Genomic DNA, 19916 nt, shown 5'->3' on the forward strand with positions numbered 1-19916 from the left:
GACAAGGTGGAGTCAGCCAGTATTTGACCTTTTGTGTCTGGAGTCTTTCACTTAGCACAATGTTTTCAAGGTTCATCCATATTTTAACATGTATCAGACATGTTTAACATGTATTCATTTCTTTTTTTTTCTTAGTAAATTTATTTATTATTTTCGGCTGCGTTGGGTCTTCGTTGCTGCGCGCGGGCTTTCTCTAGTTGCGGCGAGCGGGCTTCTCACTGCGGGTGGCTCCTCTTGTTTCGGAGCACGGGCTCTAGGAGCACGGGCTTCAGTAGTTGTGACCCACGGGCTCAGTAGCTGTGGGGCACGGGCTTAATTGCTCTGAGGCACGTGGGATCATTTCTGTTTATTTCTGAATAATATTCCATTCTATGGATGTCCACTTTTTGTTTATCTGTTCATCAGTTGGTGGACATTTGGGCTATTTCCAAGTGGAAATTCCTCCATTTGTGACAACCTGGATGCACCTGGAAGACGTCAGGCCAAGTGAAATCAGCTGGATGCAGGAAGGCAAATACTGCATGAAGTCACTTACGTGTGGATCTAAACTAGTCAAACTCCTAGAAACAGAGGGTAGAATGGTGGTTGCCGGGGTCTGAGGGAGGGTGGAATGGGCGCTGGTCGAGGGGTACAGAGTCTCAGCTGTGCAAGATGAGTGAGTTGTGGAGAGCTGATGCACAGCAAGGTGGCTTAGGCGACAATATTGTAGGGTGTGCTTGACCTTTGCTAAGAGGGTAGTTCTTGGGTGTTCTCACCTCTCATACAAAAAGAAAGAAAGGGGTGGGGAGGGAGGGAAGAAGGAAGGGAGGGAGGAAAATACCATTTATCCTTAATGCATTGTATCCTTAATACAATTACCATTTGTGAGTGATGGATAAGGTGGCTGGCTTGGTTGGGGTGACTATTTCACAATGGATGTGTGTATCGGGTCATCAGGTTGTACATCTTAGTATACACAACTTTTGATTGTCAATTATACCTCAGTAAACCCGGGGGTGGGGGAAAGGAGACCAGAGCTCTTAACCTGGCTTTGCCAGGGGGAGCCGCTGCCCTCTGGGTCTCTATTTATACTCGTGTACACTGGGCAGAACCAGCGTTATCCCCAGCAAGGAGGGAGGGCCCTCCTTGCTTCCCTACTCCCAACCCCCAATGCCGAGATGTGATGAAGAAATTCCATGGGGCAAAGATTATCTTAGTGCCACTCCCCAGGCAATCTCCCCAGGGGCACCCTCATAGAAGGGTCTGTGGCTGTGGCCCTGGGGCACCCCCAGCAGGGAGCAGGGCTTCAAGCTTGGAGAAGGTCCACAGAGCAAGTGCCCCCGGGGTTGGTTTTCCATGTTGAGGCCGTGGAAAGGATACGGTGCCCCTGGAGCCCCCGGAGCCCAGCGCCCTGGGCTCTGGAGGTGTCTCAGGACCTCTTGTGCTCTGGCGCCAGGAGGGCTGGCACCTAAAGAGGGGCATCCCTGTGCCCCGGTGTCCGCACTCCGCCCAGGCCAGCCGACTGAAGGAGGCGGGTGTTACTACTGTGTTGGCTTCTCTGGGGGTCAGCCTACCCTGCTGTGTGTGGTCCCCAGGTATCCCTCATTGCTTCCTGACGCTAAGAGCCCCTGCCCTAAGCCTGCAGAGAAGAGGCTGCAAATCGTCACAGGTGGGAAAGGGGGCCCCGGCAACCTGCAGGGAGGCGGGGAGATGGGTGGACACCGGTGGGGCTGCAGCCTGTCCCCCCACCATGGCCACCCTCGCCCATCCTCTGTGCAGCCTTGGCCTCCCCTGCGGGTCCACAGCCCAGACGCCTCTCCTCCCTCCTTGTTCTCCTGGACCCCTAAAAGGAGTTCCTTTGGGGATAATGCTGGTCTGGGGTGGCCAATTCCTGGCACACGACACCTGCTGGTTTACACCAGCCAGGTCCGCACAGGGGTCAGGGAAGCACTTCATGCCAGGGAAGTGACACGTCCCGTTTCTACCAGGCCAAGCCAGGTGGCTGTGCAGTGACGAAACACCTGGGCCCTGGGCCCCCATCAGGGTAGCACTTGGGTGCCATGAAGGGCGGGTCTGTGTGGCAGGAGGGGAGAGGCTGGGGGAGGAGAGAGGGAGTTCACGCCACCTGCTCTCACCCCCCTGCGCTCCCACCCTCCAGCTCCCCGCCGTTCACTCAGCCCGTGACGCCTACGCCCTCGCTCTGCTCTGCTCTGTCCCGTCACTGAAACGGAGGTCCTGACGCAGGGTCCTTCCTAGCATCGTGGTTGACCCTCCAACCCTGGAGGCTGTTCCCTAAGGCATGGTGCCCGTCCGGCCCTCCCCTCTCTCTGCTTGCCCCCCACCCCGTCCTTTACAAGGGTCTTGTGGCTCGGTAGTGTAGGGGGGCTCAGGGAGGGGGTTCCGTGTCCGAGGTGGGCAGACCCCCAGCCCGCAGGCCTGAGCACCTGGACGGCCGCCACTTTCCTGCGGAGCATGGTCTCCATGTCCTCCGAGAACTTCCTCACCAGCTCCAAGCCATCCACCTCCTTGATCTTCAGACTGGGCTCCACGTCCTTGTATTTCTGTTCAGGGGATGTGGAGAGACACACGCCTGTCGTCTTGTACCTGGACATCTATCCCCGGCTGCCGGCAGCCTCTGCCCCCCCCGGCTGCCGGCAGCCTCTGCCCCCCCCGACTGGTGCATTCACACTGGGGCCAGGATGGCCCTCGTCCTCGTAAAACCTCTCCCAACAACCGACAAGAGACGCCTCTTATCAGATGTCCTCTGATTCACATCCTTCAGAGGGAGGCTGAGGCCCAGAGAGGTCGTGAACTTGACCGAGGTCACACAGACAGCGCAGGGGCTGCTCTCAGGGGCTGTGAGGCTCGTGGTGTCTGCGCCCCCCGTGCGCTGCAGGGGTGGGTGCTGCCTGACTCTCGGCCAGTGGGCCTGGGGGCATTAAGAGGGCCGCTGAGTCGCCATCTGGGCCCCCGGGAGGCACTCCCTCACCGTGTGTCCTGGGTGCCACCTGGGCACGAGTTACTCAGTTCCCCAAACTGTAAGATGTGTCACGTTCAAGGCTTTTACCCGGAACGGCCACAGGGTGGGGGGAGCATGTGTGGGGTGGCGAGGGGAGCCGGCATTGCTGCTGCGGCCCTGCGGTCAGGACAGCGGGCCCCCAGCCTGGGGGAGGGGACAAGCATGGCCATAAGAGCCGGAGGCTCCCCTTTCCGCAGCACTTAGAAAACGGTGCTGGAGCTGCAGTGAGGCTTAGGTGGCGAATGTTGATTCTCAGCGACTCGCAGCAGGACGGCAGCGCCATCCTCAGCACTGGCCGGGGATTCGGGATACCAGCGGGATGGGAGCTTGTGAGGGCTGAGTGAGGAGCCGGCTGTCAGCCTGAGCACAGGCAGCTCAGCTCCTGCCCAGGGGCCAGGCAGGGCCGGACTGGACTCACTGGGCCCCGGTGGCTCTCCAGTGCCCTGAGACGTGGCGGCAGGTCGAGCACTGGGTGGGCGGCTCTCCGGCCGAGGGTCTTCCCATCGACCTCTCTCCACCCCGAGGCAGCAGGCCTGTGTCCGGTCCGCCGCCTCCTGTTTCTTCTCCCCTTTGTTCCTCACCCCACCATCTCTTCCCCCCATCCCATCTAGGCGTGGGCTTCCCGGGCCCCTGAGCTGACACCACACTCTTGGCCACCCGACCGTACTACGCACCCCACCCCCCGACTTGCTCTGTGTCTTGGGAAAATCATTCCCTTCCCTGGGCCTCAGTTTCCCTCTCTGAAATGGGGGTTGGGTTAGATGACCCCCAGGAGCCCTCACGCCCAGACATCCTGCTTCTCCACCAGGTCGGCTTAATGCCAGCTGCCCCAGGAGCCCCAGGGTGAGGGGGGGCGGTCACTGACCTTCTGCAGCAGGAGGGAGCCCGAGTACTTGGTGACAGTGTCATACAGGTCCCTGCCGAAGGTGTCCGCCCACAGCTTCACTCTGCAGGACGGTGGGAGTACGTGTGTGTGCACTCACGTGTGAACCCACACAAGGAGACACACGCAGAGATGCGTACACACAGGAGGCAAGTGTCTACATGCAGAGACGCCCACCGACGCACATATACAAACCTGCACAAACATGCAGGGACACACGTAACACACACACGTATACACACGCACAGGCCCACACGCAATCACACACACTGACGTACACCCAGGAAAACACACCGGCCAGGGCAGGGACCCAGAGGACCCATCAGGCTTAGCAGCTACCCTGTGATCCCAACACCCTTGGCTGAGGGGCAGGGGCTGACCGCCCGGAGCCAAGCCCACCCCCCCGCCCCCAGAGGGCTGCAGAAGAAGGGAGGAGGTCGGGGTTGACCAGGCAGGGTGGGGGACCCCGAGGACTCACACAGCTGCAGCTCCTCGGCCAGTCGTCCCGCAGTTGCCCTGCGCAGGGCGCGTGAGGCAGGGAGGCCGAGGCTCTGAGCCAAGTCTGAGAGGCCAGGGCTGGCGGGCAGGGGGGATGAGGCAGCCTCACGGGGAGACCCGTCCCCACAAGTGCCCCAAGATCCTGCCCTTGGTTGGGGGCGCGGCCACGCGGGGAGAAGGGAGCTTCTCCAGATGGAGCAAAAGGAGTTTCCCCACGTGATCATGCCAAGGTCAGCATTCGTTCGGTCACTCAACCGACAATTATCGAGGCCCTACTATGTGCTGGGCATCGTGCACGGGCATGAGCGGTGCCCAGTCTTTGCCTTTGTGGGACAGTTAGTTAGAGCGACACCCCTCCATGTACAGAGGGCGCCATCCACGTGTGAAGGGGCACCATCGAAGCTGGGGGAGGGGTGGTGGTGGTGAGGGAAGGCTTCCTGCCAGAGGTGGGCTCTGACTCAGTGTTGAAGTCTGGGAGAGTCTCCCCCATCAAAGAGACTTGGCAGAGAACTCTAGGTAGAGAGGATAGAGGAGCTTGGAGGGGTCAAAAACTGGAACAGGGATGAACAAACCTGACTCCACAGCGGATCCGTTTCTTTTATTTTAACCTCTGTATTCTATTGCTTTTGCTACAACTTAAGGTTGCCTAGAGCCTGAAATACACAGGAGAGCCCATTCCCAAGACCCTGACCTTTAAAGGCGTAACACTTCTCATACATATAGAGATAAAAAGTTGCAGAAGAGAGAGTAACATTTCCTTGTTGGAGGTTTTTCTTTTTTTCTTTTTTTGGCTGAGAGGCACGGCTTGGGGGATTGTAGTTCTCCCACCAGGGATTAAACCCAGGCCACAGCAGTGAGAGCACCAAGTCCTAACCACTGGACCACCAGGGAATTTCCCTGTTGGAGGTTTATAAACATCATGACCCGACCTGTGTGGACAGCTGTAAGAACAAAGGATTCCTGGCACCAAGAAGTTGGCAACAACCAAACACACCGCCTCCCCTTTTAGTATAAAAGCAGCCTGAAATCTAACCCGGGTGAGCTGGGTCTTTGGGACACTGGTCCACCACCCTCTCGGTCTGCTGGCTTTCCGAATAGAGTCGCCATTTCTTTGCCCCAACGACTCGTCTTTCGATTGATTGGCCTGTCGTGTGGTGAGCAGTAGAAGCTTGGACTCGGTAACAAAACGACTTCCAGGTCTCCGGCTTGGGTGGTTGCATCGATGGTGGTGTTATTGGATAAAATTAAGACTATCAGGACGATCGGGGGACAAGTTGGGGAGGGCAGAAGGTGACACATGCAGCGTGGGAGAGGCAGGAGGTGAGGTCCCTGCGGCGGGGCTACTGGGTGCCGTTGGGCAGCTGTGAGCTGCCCAGCTCCAGAAAGCACACAACACATTGCATCTTTTTTTGGGGGGTGGGGGACGTGGACCATTTTTAAAGTCTTTATTGAACTTGTTACAATATTGCTTCTGTTTTATGTTTCAGTTTTTTGGCTGCGAGGCAGGTGGGAGCTTAGCTCCCCCCACCCGGGATCGAACCTGCATCCGACTCCCCTCCCCCAGCCTGGGCACTGGAAGGTCTTAACCACTGGACTGCCAGGTAAGTTCCTCGTATTGTATCTGGAAAGACACAAACTTGAATTTCAAAGCTCCAGTGATGTTCGGGAAGAGCAGCCCGCGGCAGCGGAATGCGGGTCTAGCAGGTGGAGTCAGGGCTGAGGGTCACTTGTTGGTGGGTGGGAGCCGGGATTCTGAGGCGGACGGGCTCACAAGGAGGGGGTGCTGGCTGAGAAGGTCTGTGAGTGAAGGAGAAACCCCGGGCAGCAGCGGCGCTCCCGGGGCCGACGGCGGGAAAGGGGCGTTAGAGAAAGACAAAGGTTAACGTGGGCGCCGGGGCAGACCCGGGAGAGCGCTGAGACTCAAGAAGGGAGAGCCGAGTGTCCGGAGCAGGCCAGGAGGTGAAGCCAGGAGTGTGTACTGGGTTGGGTGGGGAGATCTTTGGGGGTCCTGGTGGGAACAGATCTGGGAGGCGGGAGAAGCCGGGCAGGCAGGAGAAGCTGAGCCCTGAGTGGGAGGGGAAGGCGTGGGGGAGGCGCCGGTCTCCGGGCGGAAAGACTGGGAAGGATTTACTGGGGGGCAGGGATCCGGAGCCAGGGGGAGGTCTGGCTGCAGGGTGGTGGGCCCTCCCCTCGGCGGACGCTCGGGCGCCCCGTGTGGCCGGTCCCCTCTACGCAGGCCTGGGCTCCAGCCATCTCTAGCCGGCACTCAGCCTGTCCCTGGAGCTTGCCTGTACTGTTAGCTGGGGTGTGCTCCGGGATGAAGGTTATTCTCAACACCTCCCCCCACCATGAAGAGTTCAGGCTGGCAGTGGGTGTGGAGGTGAGGTCCCAGCCAGGCCGACTCGAGTTCAAGTGTGGCACTGCCATTTGCAGGCTGCGTGAGTGTGGGGTGGCCGTCTGACCTCTCTGAGCTCGTTTCCTCTACTGCAGAGTCAGGAGACCGTTCCCCACCTCACTGTGTGGACTGGAGGGTCATCTGCGGAGCGCCTGGCAGCACCAGGCCTGTAACAGCTAGAGGTGGGACCCCTCGACGGGGACAGAGCTGCTCAAAGCCCGCACTTAGCTCAGCTCCACGCAAACCCCAGGCGTTCGTGGGGCTGCAGGACCCCCTCTGTAAGACACGAGGCTGGCAATAGCCTGACTGTCCTCTTGGGCTCAGGTGTGATGAGCAGGTAGCCCCTTCAGTCCTGAATGTTCTGCTCCCACACGGATCAGAACTGTCTTTAACGGAACCGCCAGAACTAAGGACTAGAGGCCAGACACCCCCAGAGAGTCGCGCGTTAAGTTAGATTATACCAAAGTGTGAATGACCGATAGCTTCCCTGGAGCTGGTCTTAGTGACAGGATGTAGGACTGGGGACTGGAGGGAGGCAAGCAGGTGTAGAAAGGGAATGGAGACACGCCCCGGCCCCCACCGTGCACATCCACCTGGCTCCCGGCTGCAGAGCTATTGGTCAGTTTAGGACCGCTTCACCCTCTCAGAATCTTTCCTAACGAATCCTCGCGGAGCTGAGATGGTCACGTCCAGCAACTCAGCTCCTACTACAGCTGTCTCAGTGTGTGATGGCCCTGGAAGGAGCCTCGCTTGCCCTCAGGGTCTGGGGACACTGCCTGCCGCCCCAGGAGCAGTGTGGGCCCCTGTGGTCAGTTCTCCTAGGACTGTCAGGTGTCTGGGCAGGGGGGTGAGCCCCATATGGCAGAGATCTGGGGAAGAGAAGAGGCCGGCGAAGAAAAGGTCTTCACGGCAAGACAGGGGGAGCACGCAGCCGAGCCCTGGGAGAGCCTGGAGGCTGCGGGAGGCCGAGGATTGAGGTTGGCTGGGGAGGGGAGGGAGGGAAGGGTTTACGGGTGGGGGGGCTCTTGAGGCTTACGTTTCCAGAGGAATCCTGGCCTGCCCCCGCGTGGGGGACAGGGACGTGCTACACAGCAGGCACAGGGTGACCACTGTCTTCTGCAGGGAGGCCCAGGCCTCTGGCCACTGGTGGGAGGGCATCTTGCCGTGGGTGCAGCTGGGATCTGGGTGGACCCTGGGGGGTCTGGGCAAGGTGCCCCTGCTGGGGTCAGGCCAGGGAGAGGACAGAGCAGCCTCAGACCCCGAGCTCTGTCTGCCCAGATCCCTGGCACGGCCCCGAGCCTTCTGCCTTCCGGGTCGGGGCAAGCCTGGGGTTCCCCAGCCTCCAGTCGGGTCCTGGCTGCAATGCCTGGTGTGTGTGGGGGTCCCTTCTCTGCCCTGCAGAGGGGCCTCCCTACCTGAGCAGCAGGCTTCCAGGAGAGCGGCTGATGGGAGAAGGTGTGACAAAATGAACTGGTTAATCCACCGGCCTCCTCTCTAATCCCCGCCTGACAGCAGGAGGAGGGTGGTGGGGGTGACTTCGGCGGGATTACCCTGGTTTCAGAAGGCAGGGCTGGCTCACCCCCACCCCACGAGGATCAGAGCACAGCCTCCTGCATTAAAGAGGCAGACCCGTCCCTGGAGAGCACCCTTCTGCAGTGACACTGGCCCTGGATGCGTGTCCAGTGCTCTGACTTACCAGGAGCTGTGGCAGACCCTCTCCTTAAACCTCAGAACGATCCTGGGGGTCAGTGTCAGCATCCCTGTTGGCTCGGGGAGGCTAGGGGACAGAGGGGGCCCTGTGCTGGCTCCTGTGTTCAGGCCGCTGACTTCGGCCAGGTCAGAGGTAACGTCCACAGCCTGTGGCCTCACCTCCCCCACATCTCACCTGCCCCGGTTCTAGGCTGGGGACCCATTTTCCGGGAAGCTCCAGGCCCCTCCCCTGCCTGGAGCACCTAATGCATGTGAAAGGAAGACAGTGCAAGCCCCGCTGGTCAAGGTCTCCGTCCGTCTGCATTTCAGCTTCTCCTCCGACCCATGGCCCCTCTGCCAGGTGGTGCCGGAGGGGGCCCTGAGCCTTGGGGGTCCAGCTAAGAGGAAGCCAATGGGGAAACAGTTTGGCTTGTGTAGCCACCTAGACAGTTGTGTGCAGCCATCCAGGGCAGGGCGGCTCCAGGGACACTCACCGCTTGCCTTCGGGGCTGCTGGCCTCGTGACAGGACACCCAGCTGCCGCGTGAACGCCCCGCAGTGCCCCACTGGCAGCGCGCGGGAGGGGCCGGAGAAGAGCCCACGAGCCAGTCCACGGAAGATTCTTCCAAAGCCGGAAGCTGCCAGCAGGGGGCCTGGCTCTCCTGCGAGGAAGCGGTTGGTGTTGACCGTCCATAACTGTAAACATGCCATACGCTGTCTCCTCTTCCGACGGGAATTACACATGACAGAATTTGACCAAAATTCTTATGTCTGTGGGTCCAAACTGGTGATAGCACCACGTGAGGCCACAGTCCACGCCTTCCACGGGTCAGAGGGCTTCTTGGTGTATCTTGTCCTGACAGACCTGCTGGTTCCAGCAAATCGGCTCGCAGGGCTGCCACCGACAGAGGAATGCCAGGAGAAGCAAGTGTCCCCATGACAAACGCCTGTGTGTCCCCGGCGGGGAGTCCGCGCTGTGGGCGGGGCTCCGTTCCCAGGCTCAGCTTGGCGGGGCAGTGATCTCTACAGGCACTTGAGTTGTTCGTGAGTTTCAGATGGATTCTGCGTATCTTTCATTACGAATCGTACCAAGATTAGAAAAATTACCATAGAGGCGTGTTGGTCAATTAATAAATAAAAAGAACGTGTAATTTTTCTAGGTTTTGTGATTTTTGTGGTATTCATCAACTTCTTAAAATTTGTGATTTGGAGTGACTCATTTTCTTTTTTTAATTTAAAAATTTTAAATTTTTTAAATTAAAAAAATGAAGTATAGTTGATTTACAATGTTTCTGGTGTACAGCAAGGTGATTCGGTTATAGATATACACGTATATATTTTTCAGATTCTTTTCCATGATAGGTTATTACAAGGTATTGAATATAGTTCCCTGTGCTATACAGTAGGTCCTTGTTGTTTATCTATTTTATATCTAGTAGTGGGTATCTGTTAATCTCAAACTCCTAATTTATCCCTCCTCCGGACTCTTCCATTTTAAATAAATGCTCACTTTCCTCTCCACTTGTGTATCTGTGTTCTGTCTCTACTGTGGGTGACCATCCCCACACGACGGGAGCTGTGACCCCCGGAACGGCCCCTCCCGTTCTAGCGCCTGCTGACCGCGGCCATGACCAACTCTAAAAGTCTAAGCCTGGGACCTGCTAGAAATCTCTGTCAATGTCACATGGCTCATTTTACAGGCATGGTGGTGGCCTGGGTCTACCCAGCCTGCTGGGAAGCCCTCAGAGTTCCTGCAAAGAAACTAGGGTGGTGGGTAGAGCACGAGGTGTTGCCCCTACCAGCTGTGCAGAGAAAGATGCCTTTCTAATAGCTCTAAAATATATCTTGCTGTGTATGCGTTGCCGACTGTGGCCCACTCCAGCTACTGGGCCCCTCTTGCTACAGCACCTTTTGAAACCCCAGGAGCTGTGGGGTGCAGTGGGGAGGGCAGAGGACTTCAGAGCTGAATCCTTCAGAGGAGGGAGTTCTTAGCAGGAATAAAATGAAGGGTGGGACCAGAGCAAGAGCTAAGGGCATTACCAAGCTCAGAGAGCCCTCTGGCCCTCAGACCTCGGGGCTCATCTTTCACCTGTCGTCCAGGAAGGCATATCTCTTATGCCAGGGAGGAGGGAACTTCCATGTGGCTTTATTCTTAAGGGCTATGAGGGGAAGAGTATCCCAGCTTTTCCTTGGTCAGTCTTTCATCTCAACCCCCATAAATTTAACCCACTTTCCTAGGGCATCTTCGTGGTGTCGGCCCCTCACCAGGCACTGGAGATGAGAGACACAGTGTTGGAAGGAAGACTGGACATGATGCTTGATATACATACTTAGAGTCTATCCATGGAGGCTGGTCTCAAACCCACCACTCAGCTAAATCAAGCTGAGTGCTGTGAGGCATAAGTGATGCATTTGTCACCATAGTGGAAGGGACAATCATTTTCTCCTTATGGTGGAAAAAAGAGGGAGAGAAATTTTAGGGAAAGCTTCATAGTGAAAGGGACATTTGAATTGGGCTTTAAAGGATGAATAGGAGTTCACCAATAGGAGCCTCTTGAAGGGGTCATTATAAGGAACAGATAGGATATAAGAAATAGAAGGAACAATAGTAGGAAACCATGGGCATACTATGTTGTGCATACTTTTTAGGAAATAGTGAGATATCAGTTGTTTATTACTGCATACTAAGTTATAATTAATGGCTTAAAAATAAAAGCAATTATCTATTTAGCTCCCAAATGGGTATTTTGGGCAAGGCTCAGCAGGAAAGGCTCATCTCTGTCCCATGCAGTGTCAGCTGGGGCAGCTTAACGGGCGCTGGAGGATCCACCTGCAGGGTGGTTTGCTCACACAACTGGCAGCTTGGTGCTGTCTGTTGGCTGGGACCTCAGCAGGGGCCAAGGGTTGGGAGACCGACTTTCCCTCTTCAGGGGCTGCTTGGGTTTCTTCACAGCACGGTGGCTGGGCTCTGAGAGTTAGATCCCAAGAGAACGCAGTGGAACCCTTTGCCTTGTGGTCTGCCTTGGAAGTCACGGAGCCTCGCCTCGTGTATTTCACGGGCTACCACTTGGTAGCCAGGTTGGGCTGGGCTCCGAGGGAGCAGATGCGGGCTCCAACTCTCAATGGGAGGAACAGCAAACATTTGCACACCTGTCTTAAAACCGCCACCTCGAGGGTAGTGGGGTGGGAGCGGGGGAGGGTGTGAGGGATCAGGGGTGCAGAGACAGGAACAGGGGAGAGGACGCTGGGGGAAGTCAGGCTGTTCCTAGACTGGGCAGCGGTTATATTAGCTCTCTCCAAAATCAAACTTAAACCTCACCCGCTGCGACCCCGCATCCATGGGACAATAGTGATTTACAAGTTTGGCAGAACAGGGAGGTGGGGGGACAGGAAGGAAGAAGAACAGGGTCACGAAAGATGTAAAAAGTCTGTAACCCAAGCTCAGCTCCTGTGTACACAGGCCACACATTCCCACCTTTGCCCAGAGAGCGCTGGCTAGTGAGCTGTTCCCGGGCCTGCACTGCGGGAGAGAAGTGTGTGCCCCCAGCCCTGCCTGCCCTGTGTACACACAGCCCCTGCACACACCCCCTGCACACACCCCCTGCACACACACGCCCCCTGCACATACCCTTGCACTGCAATTCTTGGTGAGCACCCACATGTCCTCTGAGCAGTGGAAGGACAGACAGATAGAAGGAATAAGGGCTCCAGGCTTAGCTCCACAGCAGAGGAGGAAAGGTCAGTAGTTCCCATCATTCCACATCAATTTTCCTTCCTTCATCCAGCAACTGTGAACACACGCAGCTGTACTGGAGGCCCTGTACCCAGGCTCAGTCTCCCCGATCGCTGAATCCCTCCCCTCCGTGCTCCAGGGGACGGCGAGGAGGACAGGTGGCGATACAGGGATGTGTGTCGACAAAACGTCAACTATCACAGAGGGATTTCATAACAGTTTCTTTAGCAATTGAGTCCTTTCTTCCAAAGAAATCTTCGCAGGAGGCAAAGAAGGCTATTTCGGTCACTGGCAACCCCATCCTCTGGCTGCCCCGCACCCACCTTGGGGCCAGCCGTGACCCCTCTTTCTCGTGCCGGCTCTGCCCTGTGACTACATCCGGAGCCCGCCCACTACTGCCCAGCCCAGGCCTCCGGGGCCCCGGCCAGCCCGGCTCCTTCCCTGGCTCACGGCAGCGTCCTGCCCTCTGCGCATGTTCGCGCCTTCTGTTTGGTGTCCAGGCTCCTGCCCCGCCCACGGGGGTCGCCTGTATGGACCACTCAGCCGAGTCCAGCAAGGAGCCAGCAGGAGCCTGGAGAGAGCAGGCCCACCCCAGGCCGGCCCAACACTACCACTCCTCTTTGCGGGCCGCCCCCGCATGGCTTCCTCCCTGTACTAGTCAGGATTTTACAGAGAGCCAGAACCGGTTGGATGTGTATAGCAAGGGAAACAGATTTATTACAGGGAATGCACTCTCACGATTGTGGGGCCGACCAAGCCTCAGGCTGTGTACCCGGGGACGTGGAGAGCGGTGGTGTCATTGGGGTCCAAAGACCTGACAGCTGGAGACCTCCGAGAGCCACCATGTTTCAATTCAAGTCCAAAGGAAGGAAAAAGCGATGTCCCAGCTGAAAGGCTGTCAGGCAGGAGTCTGTCTTACTTGCAGGAGGGGTCACCCTTTGTTCCATTGAGACCCTCAACTGACTGGACGTGGCCCACTCACACCAGGGAGGGCAATCTGCTTTACTTGAGTCTATAGATTTATTTATTATTTATTTTTCTTCTTCTTCTTCTTTTTTTTTTTTTTTTGCCACACTGCACAGCATGTTCCCTGACTAGGGATTGAACCTGTGCCCCCTGCAGTGGGAAAGCAGAGTTTTAACTACTGGGCTAACGGGGACGTCCCAAGTCTATAGATTTATAGACTATAGACTCTTCATCTCACCCAGAGCACACCCTCATGGTCAAAACCAGCATGATGTTTGACCAAACATTTGGTGCCTGTGGCCCAGTCAAGTTGACACATGGAATTGACCATCACACCCCCTTTAGACTCCAGGAGTAACTCCTTCCTTCCCATGACTTGGAAGGAAGTTACAGCCCAGCTGCTCCTAAGCCCTGGGTTACTCTGTGTGCCGTCTCCATTCGTACGTTTGAAAAGAAACTTTTCCCCAATTATCCCATTATGAGTGTCCCGCCTGTTTCCTGCAGGGCCTCTGACAGGTAGCCTCCCGACTCTGCCCTTACCCCTCTTCCGTCCATTCTAAACCCAGCCGCTGAGAGTCCTTTTATTTATTTATTTATTTGGGGCTGTGCTGGGTCTTCGTTTCTGTGCGAGGGCTTTCTCCAGTTGCGGCAAGTGGGGGCCACTCTTCATCGCGGTGCGCGGACCTCTCACTGTCGTGGCCTCTCCCGTTGCGGAGCACAGGCTCCAGACGCGCAGGCTCAGTAGCTGTGGCTCACGGACCCAGTTGCTCCGTGGCATGTGGGATCTTCCCAGACCAGGGCTCGAACTCACGTCCCCTGCATCGGCAGGCGGACTCTCAACCACTGCGCCACCAGGGAAGCCCCTGAGAGTCCTTTTAAAGTCAGCCCACGTCACCCTGCTCAGAAGCCCCAGCAGCTGCCCACCTTACTGAGAGCAAAAGCCAAAGCTTTTACTTTGGGAGGAGGTGAGGGTGAGGGCTCTTCCTCCCCTCCCTTCCAGGGCCTCCGAGGAGCCCCCCCAGGGCCCTTGCCCGGCCTGGAAACCACCGAGCAGCCACGCAGGGGCATCCGTCTCCCCGTCATCTTCCGATGAGCCAGAGGATGTCACGGATACCTGCACCCACTCAGAGCAGCATGACCCGCAGTTACCACAAGCTGGAAGGGCCTGAGTGCCCCTTGACAGGTGATGGAGAAACACAGTGTGGTCTTTGCACGCAGTGGAATGTGGCTCAGCCTTAAAAAGGAGGGAGATTCTGACACGTGCTACACCACGGATGGACCTGAGGACGCTGTGCTCGATGAGGACAAGCGCTGCACGATTCCCCTTACGTGAGGTCCCTGGAGGAGGTAAAAAATCATAGAGAATCGGAAGGGTGAGGCCGGGGGCTGGGGGAGGGGACGGGGAGTTCATGTTTAACGGGGACAGAGCTTCAGTTTTGTAAGATGTAGAGTTCTGGAGATGGTCCCACAATGATGTGAATGTACTTAACTGTATTGAGCTGTACACTTAGAAATGATTAAGGTGGTAAATTTTATGTTATGTGGGTTTTTTTTTTAATCACAATTTTTTAACAAGTGGGGGAAAAGGGAGAGGGATCTACAGCTGCCCTGGGCAGAGCCAGAGTCTGGACCCACTGCTCGGTCCCCCAGAGACTGCATCTCATTTTAAAACATCCGCTGCTACAAAGTGCGGGTTCTGGCTTCTAGAGATTTGAGGGGGGAGTAAGTGCTCAGATTCCCAATGCATTTAACCACACACAGCCAAGCCTGCTCTTAACCTGGGGGGAGCGGCGGAGAAGCAAGGCCACGATGCTGCGTGTCTAACTCACAGCGCCTCCTCTAGTCCCACAGGCATCCTCCCTACCGGTCACAGGAAACGCGGCTGGGATACAGGTGACAGCGTCAGCCTAGATTTGCCGGTGCCTTCGCCGCAGGACACCAGCTCCCCGACTTCTGCCTGCAGAGTCTCAGGCTCCTGGAAGCCCGGCGCAGGGGGCGCGGGCTAATTACAGGCTGGCCAGGCCCCTTGGGGACCTGCTGGGTCTATCAGTACCTGGAAGAGGACAGTTGGAGGAAGTGAGTGTGCTTGGGAGGGGGAGGGGAGGAGGCCCGAGGGGCCTGGGGAGCTGGGGGACTTGTGGTAAAGCACTTGGTGAATTTCCACGCTCTCTCAGCCCCAGGAACAGCGCGCAAGGGAAAGTTCAAGCTACCAGCCAGCGAGTCCCTGCCCTGACCCACAAGTGAGGGCTTGCTCTGAGCCAGGCCGTGTGCCCCATCTGACAGGCTGTGGGTGGGACGTGGGGCATTGGCAATGTGACATGGTCCAGGCCAGAGGCCAAGCAGCACCCGCCGGGACAGGACAGGACAGCAGCTTCACTGTGGGGACACAGAGGGAAGCCAAAGGCTCCGTCCTTCAGGCTAAGGTCAAGTCTTGACCAAGTGGGCTTGGAGTGGCAGCTCAGGGAGGGGCTCCGAAAGTGCCTGTAACTGGAGGCGGGGCTCAGGGCAGAGGCTCCCTCGCAGGCTCAGGCTGGGCTGGGGTGTGGCGTCCTTGCAGGCTGCCTAAGGCCCCATCCCACGGCAGATGGCCTGGATCAGAACAGGGTTTGCATTTGCTCAGCCTGGTGAGTCCCAGATCTGCCCGTGAGGGGCCATCCAAGTGACCATGGCCGGGGAAGGACACAGTGGCCCTGAGAGCTGGGGCCACTGCACTGGATTTAATAGGAAGGCAGGACTCATTTGTAATTAGCCTGTAATTACCCTTTTAAATAAGGTAAATGTTTTCCTTGCAATCTTATTTATATGAGTCATTTGTTTAGCAAACTTTATAGGCAATAAGAGCTCAGGCTCTGGTGTCCGGGCTCTGGGTCTGAAATCTAGCTCTATTTCTTCCTCATTCTGTTGTCCAGGGCACCCCGTCTTTATTGTCTGTGGAACAGGTATGACATTTCCTGTCTGTGTCCTGCAGGGGTGTATTGAGTGCAAGTAACAGGAAGCCCACCTAACAAATGAGGACTTGTCAGCACAGAGCCAAGGTCTGGGTGTTCCCTCTCTCCACCTTTCCCTCGTTTGCACACTGCGTTCATCCTCATGCCTGTCACCTCATTGCCACAAGATGGCTGTTGCCCTTCCAGACATCACGCCTGATTTCGAGGCAGGGGAAAGAAGAAGGGCCTTGCCAGATGCTTCTGTTCTTTTTTTTTTTTTTTAGCAGGAAGGCAGTCTCCCAAGAATCTCACTGGCCCCCTCTGCTGGCAGATTAAGCTCTGATCCACTGGCCAGAAGTGAGATGCACAGTTAACAGGAGCTGCAAGGTAGGCTGGAGAGATGGGAGGGGGATGGCCCCACCCCCTTTAACGAGTCCTGGTGTCTCGCCTGGGGCTGGGCATTGTTATCAAGGAAGAGCAGGGGCTGGGTGTCGCGGGCAGCATGCCTACCTCGTGCCCTGAGTATGGATGTGATTCTGCCTAAGTTCTCAGCTCACAGCTTGGCACTCAGAAACGTTCCCTATTATTAGTCACAAGTAAGTTCTCTTCCCGTGCAAGGACTGATGGGCAAATCTCTACCCCCAGGACACCTTCAGGGGAGTTGGTGTGCCCCTCCTTCAGAGGAGGAAACACAGGTGCGCCAGGAAGGGCAGGGAGGATGTGCTCATTCACTGGCCGGCGTCCTCCAGTGGGACGTCCCGGGTCTTGCCTCGGGGCGGGGTGGGCTGGAGTTCCAGTCCACGATGCCCTTGAGCGCCTCAGAGGACTGGGGAAGGGGCCCCTAGCTCTGCCTTGGGAACAGAGTCACAGAAGTTCAAGTGGGAAACGAGAGTCGAGCCCCTCGGTTTTTTTCACTCTCAGTTCCCAGACAGGACGAGGCAGTGGTGCCTGCCCCGCGGGGCTGGGAGCCTGGGACGGCGTGCAGTGCGTCCCCACTCACTGACCGCGCTGGGCAGCGCCCACTCACCACTCGGTGCTGTGGCCCCCCGGCCCTCCCCATCCCATCACTGTCCTCCCCCAGTCGCCCGCGAAGGAGGGGCGGGCCACTGAGAAGCGTGTGTGGCAGCAGCATCCCCGGGGGCCGTCTGTGCACTCCTCCACCCGCGTCAGCAGCTGTGCCGAGCCGCGGCATGAGTGGTGGAGGTGAGCGGACACAGGCAGCTACTGGCACTGGGGGAGCCTCATGGCAGTTTAGGGAAGCACAGCTGGAGGCTCAGCCACCTAAGCCTAAGCCGGGCCCTCATTTCCCAGCAGCGGGGGGAGAGCACGGGGGCAGGAGGCAGAGGGCGCCACGGGCCTCTGGTACCAGGTGCTGGCAGGCTCACTTGGCCGTGACCACTGGCCTCTGGGTCCCTTGGTCTCTGTCCTTCTGGCTCACAGCCTTGACCTCTCCCCTCGTGGGACCTCTGCCGGTGCCCCGGGGAAGCCACATTCCGTGTAGCTTTGCCTGCGAGGCGTCCCCGGGCCCCCTCCTCACTTTCCCACCCCTGCTCCCCCCTCCCCATTTCTCTGCTCATTTTCTCTTCCTGTTCTACCGTTTCTCGAGCTCCTGCCATGCACCGGCTCTGAGCGGGCTGGGGCTCAGGGCCACCAGGATGACGGTGGTTTCTACCCCTGGGGAAGCCCACAGGCTGCCGAGGAGGCAGACACAAGAGAACCTTCCGACCTGAGGGGAGTGTGGGTACCCTGGGCTGGAGCAGTGTGCCCTGGCCTTTGCCCCGGCTCTGTGCCCCGTGAAGGAGGACAAGTCTGGCAGCAGCCTGAGAGTCCCCAACACCGTGGGCCCCAGGTCCTAGGAGTAGAAAGTAGACTCTTCCTGGCCTGCATCTTCAGGGAGCTGTCAGAGGAGCACCCTAAGTATGCCAAGGGCGTGGGAAAGGAGTGGGTCTCAGTTGGTGCTTTGGGCTGAAAGTAACAGAAAAGCCTCTAGGCAGCTGACTTAGATAACGACAATTCAGAGTCTCACATGGGAAGTCTAGGTGGTTCCAGGGTTGCTTAATGTGCACGGCCCCGGGCGTCCCCGGGAGTCCCGACCAGCAGGACAAATCCTTGTGAGTCCGAGGAGGAACCTGTAGGGGTTGAAAAGAGAAGAAGGGGCAGGAGACGCGAAAGAATGGAGGCAAGACAAAATCCTGATCAAGCCTCAAACCTTTATTGCTGCAGTAGCTGTATTTATACAGTACAGAGAAAGGGGGGCGGGATCCAGAATAAGGGAAGTACTTGGCAAATTATCATTGGTGCTGCGTGCGCGGGCTTTCGTTGGAAGCGCGGGCTTTCGTTTTTAGGCGCGGGCTTTTATCTCATTAAGCAGGAAGAGAAGCAGGATGTCGGCCATCTTCTAATGGCGAAAACTTCTTGGCTCCCAACAGCTTAACACAGCAGCTGAAGGGTGTCACCAAAGATCCCATTTCCTCCATTTTTTCCCTGGAATCCTCAGTATTTGGGGTTGTCCTCAAGCTAGCTCCCCTCATGGTCACAGGATGGCTGCCACTGTTCCAGGCATTGCACTCAGATGTGGTAAGATCTTTGAGGAGAAGGGGGACTGATTTTACCTGTGCTCCTCTCATCCGTGAGGACCCCTCACTGTAGACATCACCTAGCAGACTCCTTCATTCTGCAGTGGCCGGACTGCACTCTACGCCCTGAAGGACATGCAGCCATGACCAGCTCGAACCAATCACAACTCCCCTCCTGGCTGTGGCCGGGCCCACCTCCCCCGAGAATGTGGTGGCAGAAAGTGTCCCCCAAACCTGAGGCCTGCTGGAACCGGGGGTGGGGGGACGGCAGTTGTGTGATCAAGCAGCACGGTGGGCAGCGGGCCGTCTCCGGCCAGTGAATGTCCCCTTCAGGGTTTCAGGACGGTCTGGGCACAGCAAGCGACGCTCCAGGCGCAGCCGGTCCGCAAGGAAGCTGCAGAGCATCAGCGGGTGGGGAGCGGCGTGGCCTCCGCCCGCCCGCGCTTCCCCGGCGCCCACGCGGCTCGTTCCCCGAGGCCTGTCGGCAGTTTGCTCCATCGTTTCCCTCCCAGCGAGGCCTTCCTGCAACCCCGGCCCAGGGCAGCCCTCACGGCACCTGCTGGAGCCATCCTCCTCAGCGTCTCTGCTGGACGTATGTCGTTCACTTGTCTCTCTTGCTAATTATCCATCTTCTTCTCGCGGGAGGAATACTGTTTGTTTTGCTCACTATTCCCAGCGCCTAGATCAGTACCAGCATATAGTAAGCGCTCGGTCAATCCTCCTCCCTGGTGGCAGGTCAGAATCCCCCAGGGAGCCTGCGGGAAAAGCAGGTTCCTAGGCCGCCTCCCAGGCCTGCGGATCCAGGTCTCGTGTTGCAGGCCCAGCGCCTGGAGCCCCTCCTCGGCCATCCTGCACAGACGTGGGAAAGTCACACAGCAGAGGGAAGCGGGTGGTCAGCCGGGGACCAGGTTCTGCACAGTCATCCAGTGTGAGGACAGAGGTGTTCCCTGTACCGAGCACCTTCTCTCCCCAGCAGTGTCATCCAGTGAGACACAGGGGTGACCGCGTGGGGAGCGCAGGGAACGGAGACAAACAGTCACGTGGTGGAGAGTCAAGAGTGACTAGAAACGGCAGATTCGACGTGTGGATGGCATAGGAGGAGGAGTGAAGACAGCCCTAGTGGGAGGAAGGGAGGTTTATAACACGAGAGCCGTGACGTAAATTAAAAATACATGCCCGGGGCTTGGCGGATTTCTTAAAACACAAAAAGCACTAATTGTAAGAGAAAAATTAATAACTTAGGCTTCATGAA

At 57.3% G+C, this 19916-nt stretch overlaps 1 protein-coding gene across 1 annotated transcript in view; it reads right to left on the reverse strand.

Annotated features, from left to right (window-relative positions):
* Window positions 1-7932, reverse strand: part of CACNA2D4 (calcium voltage-gated channel auxiliary subunit alpha2delta 4) — an 80052-nt gene extending 72120 nt beyond the window's left edge. Inside the window, exons 1-3 of the mRNA XM_065888233.1 lie at window positions 7811-7932; window positions 3864-3945; window positions 2424-2540 (exon numbers count right to left, since the gene is read on the reverse strand). Of these exons, the coding sequence (XP_065744305.1) occupies window positions 2424-2540; window positions 3864-3945; window positions 7811-7932 (321 nt within the window). The remainder of the gene's footprint in view (window positions 1-2423; window positions 2541-3863; window positions 3946-7810) is intronic.
* Between the last annotated feature and the right edge of the window lie 11984 nt (window positions 7933-19916).

The sequence above is a fragment of the Phocoena phocoena genome, chromosome 11 (assembly GCF_963924675.1).
Source record: "Phocoena phocoena chromosome 11, mPhoPho1.1, whole genome shotgun sequence".
Classification (NCBI taxonomy): domain Eukaryota; kingdom Metazoa; phylum Chordata; class Mammalia; order Artiodactyla; family Phocoenidae; genus Phocoena; species Phocoena phocoena.